Source organism: Amphiprion ocellaris, chromosome 9, assembly GCF_022539595.1.
Source record: "Amphiprion ocellaris isolate individual 3 ecotype Okinawa chromosome 9, ASM2253959v1, whole genome shotgun sequence".
NCBI lineage: Eukaryota > Metazoa > Chordata > Actinopteri > Pomacentridae > Amphiprion > Amphiprion ocellaris.
Genome location: NC_072774.1, coordinates 10,248,087 through 10,259,823, shown reverse-complemented (window position 1 = coordinate 10,259,823; position 11,737 = coordinate 10,248,087). Strand labels below are relative to the sequence as shown.

General features: G+C 40.6%; 1 protein-coding gene across 3 annotated transcripts; it reads right to left on the bottom strand.

The window, feature by feature from the left end:
• Positions 1-2,383: 2,383 nt before the first annotated feature.
• Positions 2,384-11,658, bottom strand: fez2a (fasciculation and elongation protein zeta 2a). 3 transcript variants are annotated; one of them, XM_023278399.3, is made up of 10 exons: positions 11,178-11,658; positions 7,526-7,628; positions 7,221-7,337; positions 6,924-7,056; positions 6,568-6,833; positions 6,304-6,384; positions 6,019-6,094; positions 5,886-5,951; positions 3,748-3,773; positions 2,384-3,347 (listed from the first exon to the last, which is right to left on the bottom strand). In XM_023278399.3, exons 1-9 carry the CDS (start codon positions 11,510-11,512, stop codon positions 3,763-3,765), a joined length of 1,188 nt encoding a protein of 395 aa, XP_023134167.2. In that variant the 5' UTR covers positions 11,513-11,658; the 3' UTR covers positions 2,384-3,347; positions 3,748-3,762. The 3 variants fall into 3 exon arrangements, with proteins under 3 accessions (XP_023134167.2, XP_023134165.2, XP_023134168.2); XM_023278397.3 differs by lacking the exon at positions 3,748-3,773; XM_023278400.3 differs by lacking the exons at positions 3,748-3,773; positions 6,304-6,384.
• Positions 11,659-11,737: the final 79 nt, after the last annotated feature.

Genomic DNA, 11,737 nt, shown 5'->3' with positions numbered 1-11,737 from the left:
TTTGGGCTTAATTTTATGCACATTACTGTAGTTCTTGCTCTGTGATTAAATCTGTTTCAGAAGTTATGGCAGCATAAATTAATAGTCTGATCTTTACTATAAGTGTGCACCCTTTGTTTTTTGTCTCATTAATTATAAAGAGTTTGGGAAAGGTTTTGTTGCCAACAAGGACATAATTTAAATGGGTGTTTCTTGTTGTTACTGGGTAATAAAATGAACATTGTAGGATCTCTTTGGAGGTTGCGCTGGATGGTTTTGGAATTTGGGAGTGAAAGAATATGAAATTCTTATTTAAAATCACATCTTATTAGGTATTAAAGGCATCATGTCTGCAGGAATGTTTAATTATTTAGGAATTATTGGTGTAAATCTGGGGTCACCAACCTTTTTGAGCCTGAGAGCAACTTCAAGGGTACTGAGTAGCACGAAGGGCGCCTTGTTTGATACAAACTTCCTCAATAGCAAACTTGCACCATCATCTTTAAACAATAATAATAATAATGAAAATAATATGTAAAAAGACTGTCTGATCACATTTATGTTAATTATTCCTTACAATAATTATTAACGATTTCCACAACAATGACGGTAGGAAACACACACACACACACACATATACACATATATAGAAATCTGTTCCAATGTTTAAAAGTCAGAGGTATCCCATCTCTGAAACTTTTGTAAATATCTTTCTTGGTAGTTTTGTATGAATCAGCATATTTGCAGCATTTTGTTCAAAATCACACCAGTTACATTTCTGTGCAAATTGTCACTTCTAACATTTTTAGGAAATCATTAACTGTCATCAAATCATGCTTCATTGGTGCAAACCACTACCTTTGTAACATTTTTGAACAATTCATGAACTCTGTCCCATGTTTGTACAAATTATCAGTTATGTAAGAAAAAATATCAACTCTTTCACATTTTGAAATAAATACTATCACATTAGTACTAATCACCAGCATTTTCCACCAGCGTTGCAACATTTTTAACAGATCATAACAACAAACCATTATATGTTTTCAACAAATTATTTTTCACATTTTTGTGTAATGGCACGGTGTTTTGAATGACAACATGTTACCTCTTTCTTTGTCTGTAAATGTGTGTTAGTGGGAAGCCTGGCATTGCAGAGCTTATCATGTCTTACCTTTACCTTGCAGCTCACAGTTCAGATGGTTCAGTTTCCCAGTGATGTCCGTTAAAAATGCAAGGGCAAGAATCCACTCAGTGTCCTCAAGCAGCAAGATGTCTTTCCCTTTGGACTGCATCAACTCTTTGATTTCGGCCAAAAGTGACAAAAAACGCTGTAAAACTGTTCCCCTGCTGATCCATGGGGTTTCACCATGTTCAGCTGACAGCTCCTCCAGCAGCACCTTCAATGTCCTGGTTGTTTGGCTTTGGAGCCATTTATGATCTTCACGACACAAGTCATCACATGATCAAATCCGGCCACTTTTGTACATACATATGGCCTGCTGGTGAATGATGCAGTGGTAATGTAGGAATGTTGGGAAGTCTGGATCACCTCTGCATCGTACAGTGAAGCCTGCATGCTGACCCGTCATGGAGGGAGCCCCGTCAGTCGCCACTGAAACAAGCTTTTCTAATGATACATTTTCTCCAAGAAGAAACTTTTCGCCACGTTGTAGATGCCAAAGCTGCCTTTAAGTCCCGGGTTTTCATGTCCGTAGTGGCATACAGTCTATGTGCGCTACCAGGTGGCTAGTTAGCATGGAAGCTTTGTGGTGGCTAAAGTAGAGTCTCTCCACATTGTGCCGCTTTGCCGACGCAATAGTCGCCCCGCAAACGAGACACACACATTTATCTTTAACTGTCGTAAAAAAGAACTCTTCCTCCCAATCATCGTAAAAATAGTGTTTTCTCTTTCACTTCTCTGTCATGTTTTGGGGGTAAAAACCACATCTAGCTTCCCAAAGTGTCTGCTCCCGGACGCCTCAGCAGAGTGACGTGGCGGTTTGACATGCGCAGTGAACTCTGACTCGGACAAGGTCAAAGTTCATTTACACCGGACATTTTTGTTTTTAAAAAAATTATAATCAATGTTGTAATATCTGCATTAATGTATGTATTTTTGATTGAAAAAGAACAGCAACTATAATTTTTTATAAGGAATTTCATGGTGAGTAGTGTTGTTTTTAGAACGTGTAGGGGGCAACTCACATGGTCTCTGCAGGCAACCAGGCGCCCGCAGGCACCGTGTTGGTTACCCCTGGTGTAAATGTTGAAGATGCTGCTATCTTCGTGCACGATATAACTTTTTAATGTCCCGTCTTGTATGTGTTAAAAATATCAGGTACAAGAGATGGACCAAGCATGTTTTTGTTCATGTCAGAAATGAAATGAATAAACTGAGGCAAAGAGGACAAGGTCTTTATCAATATATCTGAAATACAATATTTACAAAATAAATACACAGTGAGGCATGTTCTCGAAGTCGTCCAGTCGTATGACATTCATTGAAAATAACGCTTTTATAATGTACAAAAGTTCAGGCAAAGGCAAAGGCAGCTTGTATAAAGTCCTACATAGAGAGTAACAATGCCCATTGTGGTGTTCGCTGCCCTGGAGGCACGTCGAGGCTTTGATTCAGAGCTCCAGTCACAAAGTACAGACAGTGCGTGGGTCACAACTCAAATGCATAGTTAGTTATTAGTTCAAACGAGCCCAGAGTGCATCATGTCAGACATCAACTCATTACCCTTCATTAAATACTAACGATGGAGTGTTCAGTGCACCGCTGAGATGAGAGCTGATGGCTTGTCTGCAGCTACAAGGAAGCTGTGGATTAAATCGTGGTGTTGTATGTTGTTTATGCACACTGGTTTAAGGTAACTAACTGATGTATTTGTTATTATTGCTGCTGTAATACTTTCTTTAGTCTTAAAGTAGTCTTCTGTTTATGATTTACATGACTTGATTGGTCAAAAACTCTCATTATAATGCTTTAATACTGCAAATTCTGTGCATTCGCTGCTTTGCTGAGTTCATAAATGCAAAGCCCTTCACACTTCAGCTCTGCTCTGTAACCGCCTCAGTACATTTTCACAGTATGAGAAAATTAAAAACGCACAAAAAAAAGTCAAAATTCACAGCAATCGTCCACACAAGGTTTGCAAATCTCAATTCAAAATAAATACAGCTGAATGGAAATCAAAACACACACACAAAAGACACACAGAGGTAAAAACATGCAGGAATAAATTAAGTGTGCTTCATGTTTGCGAAGAAAATACCGTGAGTCCTCTTCTTCTTCTGGTCACCGTGGTAAACTTTCTGCAGACTGTCAGGCACCGTCCCTCTGGTCTACGTCGGGCAAAGCACTGAAATAACAGCAGAGGATGGTAATAAGTAAAGGAATGACGCCTGATGCATACAAAATACAAAGTAGGAGACAGAAAAGAGGGAAAACAAAAGGAGAAATGCAAGTTTAACCAGATGCAGGTTGGGTGAGACAAAGGTTTGCAAATGCAGTGCTTAAAAAAAACTTAAAAAAAAAAAAAACACCTAATAATCACAAAGAGGTGTTAAGTGCAGAGTAAGAAGAGCTCCATGTGTGCAGTTGTGAGTCACTGTGAGTCTGGACACTAAATGTGCTGTGCAGGAGGAGGAGAAGTGAGGAGGACAGCATCGGGGTCAGACTGTACTACACATCACCAGCAGAGAGGGGGCGCTCTCCCTTCAGAGTAAGTTACAAACACCACAACAGTGCACATCACAAACCTCTCCGTCCGTGGCTCACACCAGAGCTGGCAAAGTGAAATTAGGCAGAGTAGAAGCAGAAGAAGAAATGATCAAAAGGAATGAAAGCAGAAAGTGAAATGTGAAAGAAAGGACACACAGAAGATAAGAGCTATAAATGATGATCAAGAGGCTGATTTCAACAGAACAAAAGTCTGTTTGAAGTTGAAAGTTAATTGATACATGATGCATTTACTGCCGCACAATTACACACAAACTGACTGCACTTTTCATAAATTTATCTGCACTTTTATTCACTTAATTTAAATCAACTTCTTTTCTATTTTATGTTACGATTTGTCTCTTACATGCTTTCACTTTTTCCCATTTCTTGTATTGGCTGTTATAGTAAATCAGTTATAATTACTCTAGAAATGAGCATCCATTTTAATCAATGTACTTCTTTAGATTAATATGATTTAATTTTTTATTACACTATTTAATTTATTTTATTTATTTTTTGCATTTCACTCTGAAATACCTTTGTGTATGTTAAGGTATTATATAAATAAAGGTGCTTGTTTACTTGCTCAAGAACTTTTTTGAAAGCTGTTCTTGTTGACGTGTTTATGGAAATTTCATGAAAGTTCATTGACATTGCAGGTCTCAGAGTCATCTGCTTCACATTTAACAGAACGAAAGCAAATTAAGATTGTCAGAGCATCCTAATTAGTTTACTGTTTTGAACTCTACAGCTGACTTATAAATGGAATACTTGAAGTTCGCTCGATCACAAAAGGCCAATTTCCAATGCAGGAAGTTGTATAACTTTGTTTTTAGGCAACCAGAACCTTTGTGTGTGTTCTGACTGCAAGAACTGCTCCTCCAGAAACTTTTTATGGCCATTTTTGCGGGAAGAAAAACGCAACTATTCCAGGGTATGTGCAGCTATGAGAAACCACCATGCAGTTTTTGAAGCTGATTAGTTTAGCTTGTAGATGACAATAGGTGCAAATTTTTCTGCCTCACTGATATCCTTGTCAAACAGCTGCCTTCTCTCTAACATCAACTGCTTCAGCATAAAGTTCACCGTACAGGTGAACATAATAAACCTCCACTGTTGCATTTCATACATGTTCAAAGACCTGGAGACACTGCGAGTCTACTAGCAACTGTTAGTCGTTGTTTGGGGCACGAGGAGTTAATGTAATTGTCGAAGTTGTCTACATCATAAAGGAAACGAAAAGGCTGAAAGGGCCGATTATGGAGGCGTTTCTGTAAAAGTTTGCCACCTGCCAAGTTCCTGCACTGGAAAGTTGCCTAATATTGGACTTTCGCTATGTCATTATTATAGTCGAAATAATTAAAAACAACAATATTATTGGGATATCTGGGGAAAATATACAAAAATTTAACACTATTCAAGTTGAAGCTCATCAAGTTCAGCTTAACTTTGTTTATTTTGCTTTATGACTCCTTTTTGTGATGATCTGCACTCAAAATATGAGTGTAGGGAGGTGGAGAGCCTATAGTCTGTAACCATATCTGTTCATTATGTTGTCAACCAGATAAGTACTGGTGTCAGATTATTTATGATGATATTATATGTGCATTATTTACACAATAACAACATTTTATTAACTAATTATCAAAATTATTGTCAATACTGGTGTATCATGACATCTCTACTTGTAGCCAAGAACAAATTTTTGCATTTTGTTGTGTCCTTGAATGCATCAAAATGAAATGATTTCAAAACAGCACCTGTTCCAAATTCAAAACAAAGCAACAGCAGCAAGATAACTTAATTTTGGCAAACTAGACTGAAAGAATGAAGGCAGTGGCATGTTCACAGTTACAGATTGCAGAAATCAAACATTTCGAGATAACTTTTCTAGGATTGTGTCCTAAAGCAAAAATCTATGCTTTATGTAATGTAGGAAACGCATAACAATATGTGATAATATGAGCAAAAGTAACATCAAACATTAATGATTTACAGGAAAAAGGTTGCAAACCGCTGGTGTGACTTTAACTTTACGTCATCAGCACAGTGACACAGTATCGATCATTATTGATCCTCTGGTTTCTGTGAAACAGCGATGACAGAACAGAAACATTGCAACCATGTCACATCATCGACTTCCACAGTGCATCAACACAAATGAGGAAAAGCTCACCTTTGAGAATATAGTCTGTTAAGAGACTGGGCACCTTGTCGCTGTCGTCCCTCATCGCTTGTAGAACTGGAAAGAAATCAATCGATCAGTGATTCAGTGAAAGAAATGAAACTTTGCAGATGAAGAAACTCACTTTTGGTCAGGATCTGGAGGTCTTCAATCGAAGGAGGATGTCCTTTTTTCTCGTAAGGGATGACTGTAGTCAAATACTGCATACCAGCCATACAGACAGGAAGAGATGAATTAAAAAGATGGATGATAGAGAAAACAACACAATTAGTTATAATTGAAAATATGAGATCTTGCTGGAAAATTAAGAAAGCTGTGACTGTGGTTCTGATGGGCATATTTCTATTCTAGAGCAGGAATCAGGAAAGACAAAGTAGAGCAATTTAAAAAGAAAGACATGGAAAGTAACCTGTCTTTCACTGCACCCGCTCCCAAAAGTTTGCCGGAAGCTGTTCTGAATGACAGAGGAGAGTCCCTCCATGCTGAAGCGCTGAGGAGGAAGGAAGAAAAGCAAAGAAACTTAAGAAAAAAAGACCAAAGACAGTGAAAGATTTGGAAAATAGAACAAGTGCAGCAAACTGCAAAAGATCCTACATGATGAAGTTAGCATCACTCATTTCAGGAGATCAACAGCAGATAAAAAAGCATGACTCCGTAATAATAAAGCACTGACTGATCCCAGTGTTTTCTCCGCGAGGCTCTGCGACGTCCCGGCTCCACCTTTCAGCTTCTTCTTCTTCTTCAGCGACTCCCGATGCTCCTTCTGCCGGTTTTGTACGTCGATGAGCGCCGAGATGAAACTGTTCTTCACCTCTTTCTCAAAGTCCAGCTCGTCCCTGAGCGCCAGCTGCTGCACCAGCTCCTCCGAAAACCTCCTGATGTTCGTCTCCATCTCCTCCAGGCGCTCGTTCAGCTCTGCGACGCTCAGGCTCCTCACCCCTGGACCACCAAAACACACAGAGACACAGACAAAGCATAAGATACTGATAAGAAGAGAATGCATTTGAGTTCTGCTCTGTGGACACTCACTCTCCTCGTAGTCGGGGTTGCTGCTGGACCGCTGGACGTCCAGAGAGAGCATCGACAGGTCCGACTGTGACGGATTGTGCGCCGCCTCCATGTCCGGAGAGTCCTGCATCATTTCCTCGATCTCCTCGATGACCTGCGCAGAGCATCAGAGAGGCAGCTCTTAAAATAGCTCAGTGGACATCGGCTATTAAATATGTGTGGGAACCACAGATGGACTTCAGCCGTGTTAAGCTGCTGCCCTGCATTTAAAGGCTTTGACACACTGCAGTCGACTAAGCTGGAAGATGATGCTTCTACCTGCTCGGCTGTGAAGAGAGGCTCCTCGGCGAGGCAGGAGACGATGATGGAGTGCATGTCCAGCTGCTCCCTCAGCTCCTCGTCGTCCGACAGCTCCGCCGCGACATCTGCCTTCCTCTGTAGCCGGGAACAGGAACATGGAGGGGGAGGGAATTTAATCAACGCACTAAACCCTGGCACAATGAATATTTGAGATTTGTGAGATGAACGGAGAAGAGATTTGGCGGGTGGGGGGTGGGAGGGATGAAGGGAAAGTGGGGCAGAGATGGGAGGTGAGGAGAGGGGAGAGAGGTGGAGGCACTCACGGGTTTCTCCTCCAAGTCGGGGAGGTGGAGGGAACATGTTCGCGACTGTTTCCAGTCCACCGGCATCACGTGGCCGTAGCTGCTGGCTAAAGCGCTCCAGATTCTGTGGGGGAACAACAGAAGATCACATTACAAACCATGTGCTTTGCAAAACGGACCATCCAGAAGTTCTATATATAAATCATAGGAGCTTCAGTAGAAATCAACTGGACTTCTCTTGTAGGTTCTTGGAGGTGTTTCACCTTCATCCAAGAGGTTTCTTCAGTTCTAATTGACTGATGGGGAGTTGCAGCATTTATAGTCTCTCCAGCTCACATGGCTAATGGACCATTAGTGGCCCGGCACTCATTTCTAGGATTTCTACACAAAAAGCTAATCAAGTTTATTCAAATTTGAGAACATTTACAGTATAAATGGATAGGATTCAGCGGCATTTAGAAGTAAGGTTGGAGATTACAACAAGAAACATGAAAGGTTCTTTCAGTGGAAGATCTACTTCCTTTGTATATATGAAGGGCTCAACCTTAGCAAACAAAACACAATGATTCAGATTTACCGATGACTATATACTAATGAAAACATAATTATGACTACAATATACAGTTTCCGCTAATAGACGCCACTTATTCTCGTCTAGCCAGAGTTCTCTCCACAGTGTTGTATTTGACTGGAGAATGGTCTGACTACACCTCAATATTAATCTACTTTAAGAAGAAAAAAAAATACTATCTGGAGTGTTTCTATTTCTTCAAGCCGACAGAATAGAAAATATCTTTATTGCCATTATTAAACAAAAACGAAAGGCAGTTTAGCAGCAAAAGAGCACTCATCTTGGGTGGTGCTAAGCCCAGGATGTAGGGATGGTGCCCCTGCGTATTAGCAATGAGGGAATAGTTTTGGTGGAACATTTCCATTCTATTTTGCTGAAAGAATGTAAGCATTTTATGAGCTAAATCTTCTTTAAAATTAGCCACTTTCAGTGAGAAGCTTGATGATTTCCCTAGTAAAGGGGACTTTCAAAATCATAATAAACAGATAACAGAAGAGGAGGAGAAAGCAGTGTGAAATGCTAAGCGGAAATGTCTAACTCCCATTGAAACAAACACACTGGACCTTAAAGAGCATCTTGATGATGATATTACAGTGGAGTCTCAGCTTCAAGCTGGCAACGAAAAATTTAGACATCTGTAATTGCCAAACTGGTTACATACTAAGGGTGCAGAGTTGGAAATGTTTTTTTCACCGTCGCCTCTTCTGAGCTTAAACCTGCTGGGGCCTTCATATGTAGAGTTTGCATGGTCTTTCTGTGCCAGTGTGAGTTTTCCAGTTCCCTCCAACTGTACAAAGACATGCATGGCAGGTTATTAGGTTATTTGATTCTAAATTAGCCGCGAGTGTCAGCTGGGATATACTCCACCCCTAGTGAGCCAACAAAATGGGCACAGATAACATAGGGATGGAAGAGAAAATCAGGCATAGTAGCTTCTGCTTCATCTATTCTTAATGTTTTAAAATTCATATTTCATTTTCACACTTTCACCATCAACAGCCACAGGAAAGGTGAGGAAGGAGAAAGGCTCAGATATCACACAACAGAAGCCCTTGACTGGGATTAAACCAGAAAAGCTCTTCAAATTTGCTGAAAACAAGCCTATATTTGTTGCATGGACACTGGTAGCGACTGACACAAAAATACTTTTGGACATCACATCCAAAAATATAACAATCAGCTTAAACTGTTGTGATGCCAAGGTTAAAAGTATAATCCCCAACGCAGCTTATCAAGTTGAAAATGCCACAGATGATGACGTTTAAAAATATCACTTAAACCCAAAGCTGCAGCACGATGAGTCCTGATGGATGCTGAAGTCATGGTTAAAGCTAGTAATAACGTTTCTTTTCTTTTTTTTTTTTTTTTAAATAATAAAGATGATTGACTGAGTCGGAGACTTTTGTTTTTTGATTCCAGCACCCACTGCTTATCTGGTCGGCTCACTTTCCCAAACATGGATTAAACCTATTCTACCGTAAAAACTTGTGTCAATGCAGACCTGCAGTGAAATGTTCTTCTATTCTAGGACTAAGATATTTCATTGTCTGAGAAACTTCCTGTTAATGTCTGAAGGGCTAAAATAATATTGTACTAGTAAGTAAAGATGCATGATAGTTTACTTAAACAAGAAACTGATGGCTTGTTTTGACCAACCAGCTGTTAAACCCAAATATAAAACACCAGTCCTCGCAATTGGGAAGCTTTAACCAGAAATGTGTATCAATTGCAGCTCTTAATGTCATAACACTACGGGATGATTCAAAATTGCATCAACTCTCAATAATTTCATTATTTCTAAGCTGACAAGTAGAGCATTTCCTTTAACGTACAATTACAAACAAATAGAGACAATATTGAAAATACAGGCCTCAAAGCAGACACTCAATGCAACAAAAGTGAAGACCCCTGTGATCACTGAAACTAAACTGAGTACATGTGTAATTTCCATCAGCCTAACTGCACGAACATGTTATAAAATGACTTGTAAGCAGCAGAACTTTCTCAGTTGTTGCCCCGTGAGCTGAAAAATCTGATTGTGATACAAAGATGGAAAAGGATGCAGGAAGATCCATGAGTCAGTAAAAGTTAGATGAAACACAGCTGCAGCAGTAATCAGGAGGTACAGGATGAACCTTGGTACCACTATTCAGGGCTGCAGTGGCCGTCCTTCTAAAATGTGACCATGGACAGTGCGCTACTTGCACAATCTAGCTTTTTCTATCAATGAAGACAGTATGAATGATAGAGCATAATGTCAAACTGTGAACAGCGTCCAAGAAAAAAAAATAAAAACCTGTTTGGAACAAAACTGCAAGATGAAACTTTGCTAAAGAACACGAAAAGAACCCTGATGAATGTTGGCAGAACATACTCTATGAAAGGTCAAACCTTTCTGTGAAGGCCAGTAAGATCTGGAACAGTCTTCCACTAAGGGAGTGTCCCACGTTATCAACCTTCAAAACTCACCTTAAACAGTGGCTGAAAGTGAACCAGTCTTCTGACCATTGACCCTTAATTTCTTTAATGGAAGTACCATGAGGTAATACTGACATTTAGGTGATATTACACAGTAAATATACTCAATTCTGTTGTTTGTCTGATGAATGATGATGAACATCAGATTCATTTTCTATCACTATCAGTTTTAAATATCATAATATAGCCAAGCAGGGTGTTTTCTGCATCAAATTCTGCAATGTGATGATTTAATGCAATTTTAACAAGAAAAAGTAACCATTAAAGTGTTTAAAATATCGATTCTAAAGTATAAATAACAGTTATCAGGCAACTCATATCGGCCTCTGTATGTTGTTAAAGCCATCTAAGGACAGATACAGATACTGTACCGATATCAGTGCACCTGTTAGGTTAATCTGCAACAGGAATAACTGGCTGTTGTTACAGTAGATAATGGATTTATGTCCTGGGTTTTGATGGTTTGACTGAAACCGTCACTGCAGCTCATCACATCATTTATACAGTGCAAATATTAACTGAATTAAAAGTCCTACAGCAAACAACAGGCATTTGAAGGCTTCTGTTTGCAGAATAGGACCAGCAGCAGCACCAGAAGGCTCCACAGGCCAAACAAACACTCACTCGTCTTTCTCCAGCAGCGCGTCCTCCGTTATCTCACTCACTGGAGCGATGCTGTCCGTCTCGGCGTCAAAATTTCGGAAGCACACGGACAACTTCTCGTCGAAATCGTTCACCAAGTCCTCCATGGACCTGAACCCGCCGCTGTCCCCCACGGAGAAGCCGCCATCGTGTAGCTCCGGAAGATCATCATCATCCAGGAGGAGCTGCGGCGGAGCTTCCACCGCGGCGGCGGCGGAGCGGCCTTTCTGTGCCAGCTGCAGCCGCTCGTCGGAAACCATGTTTACTGCACTCAGGGTCGGCCAGTCCTCGTCGAAATGTGCGATAGGTGCAGCCATAGCCCGGACCAGGCTAGTCGACCCGGGGAAATGACGGCGGATGAGCGGCTGTGGGACTGGAAGGCCTCCGCATCCTCTCTGTGTCTCTCCCCGCTCAACGCTGCACCGGACACACCGGCGGCACCGGGCCGACTAGTGGCCGCAAGCAGGATTTAATGGACTTCATGTAAACAGAGAGGAGAAGAGACGGCTATTTATAGGCTCTAATTACCAAAAGCATTTCCC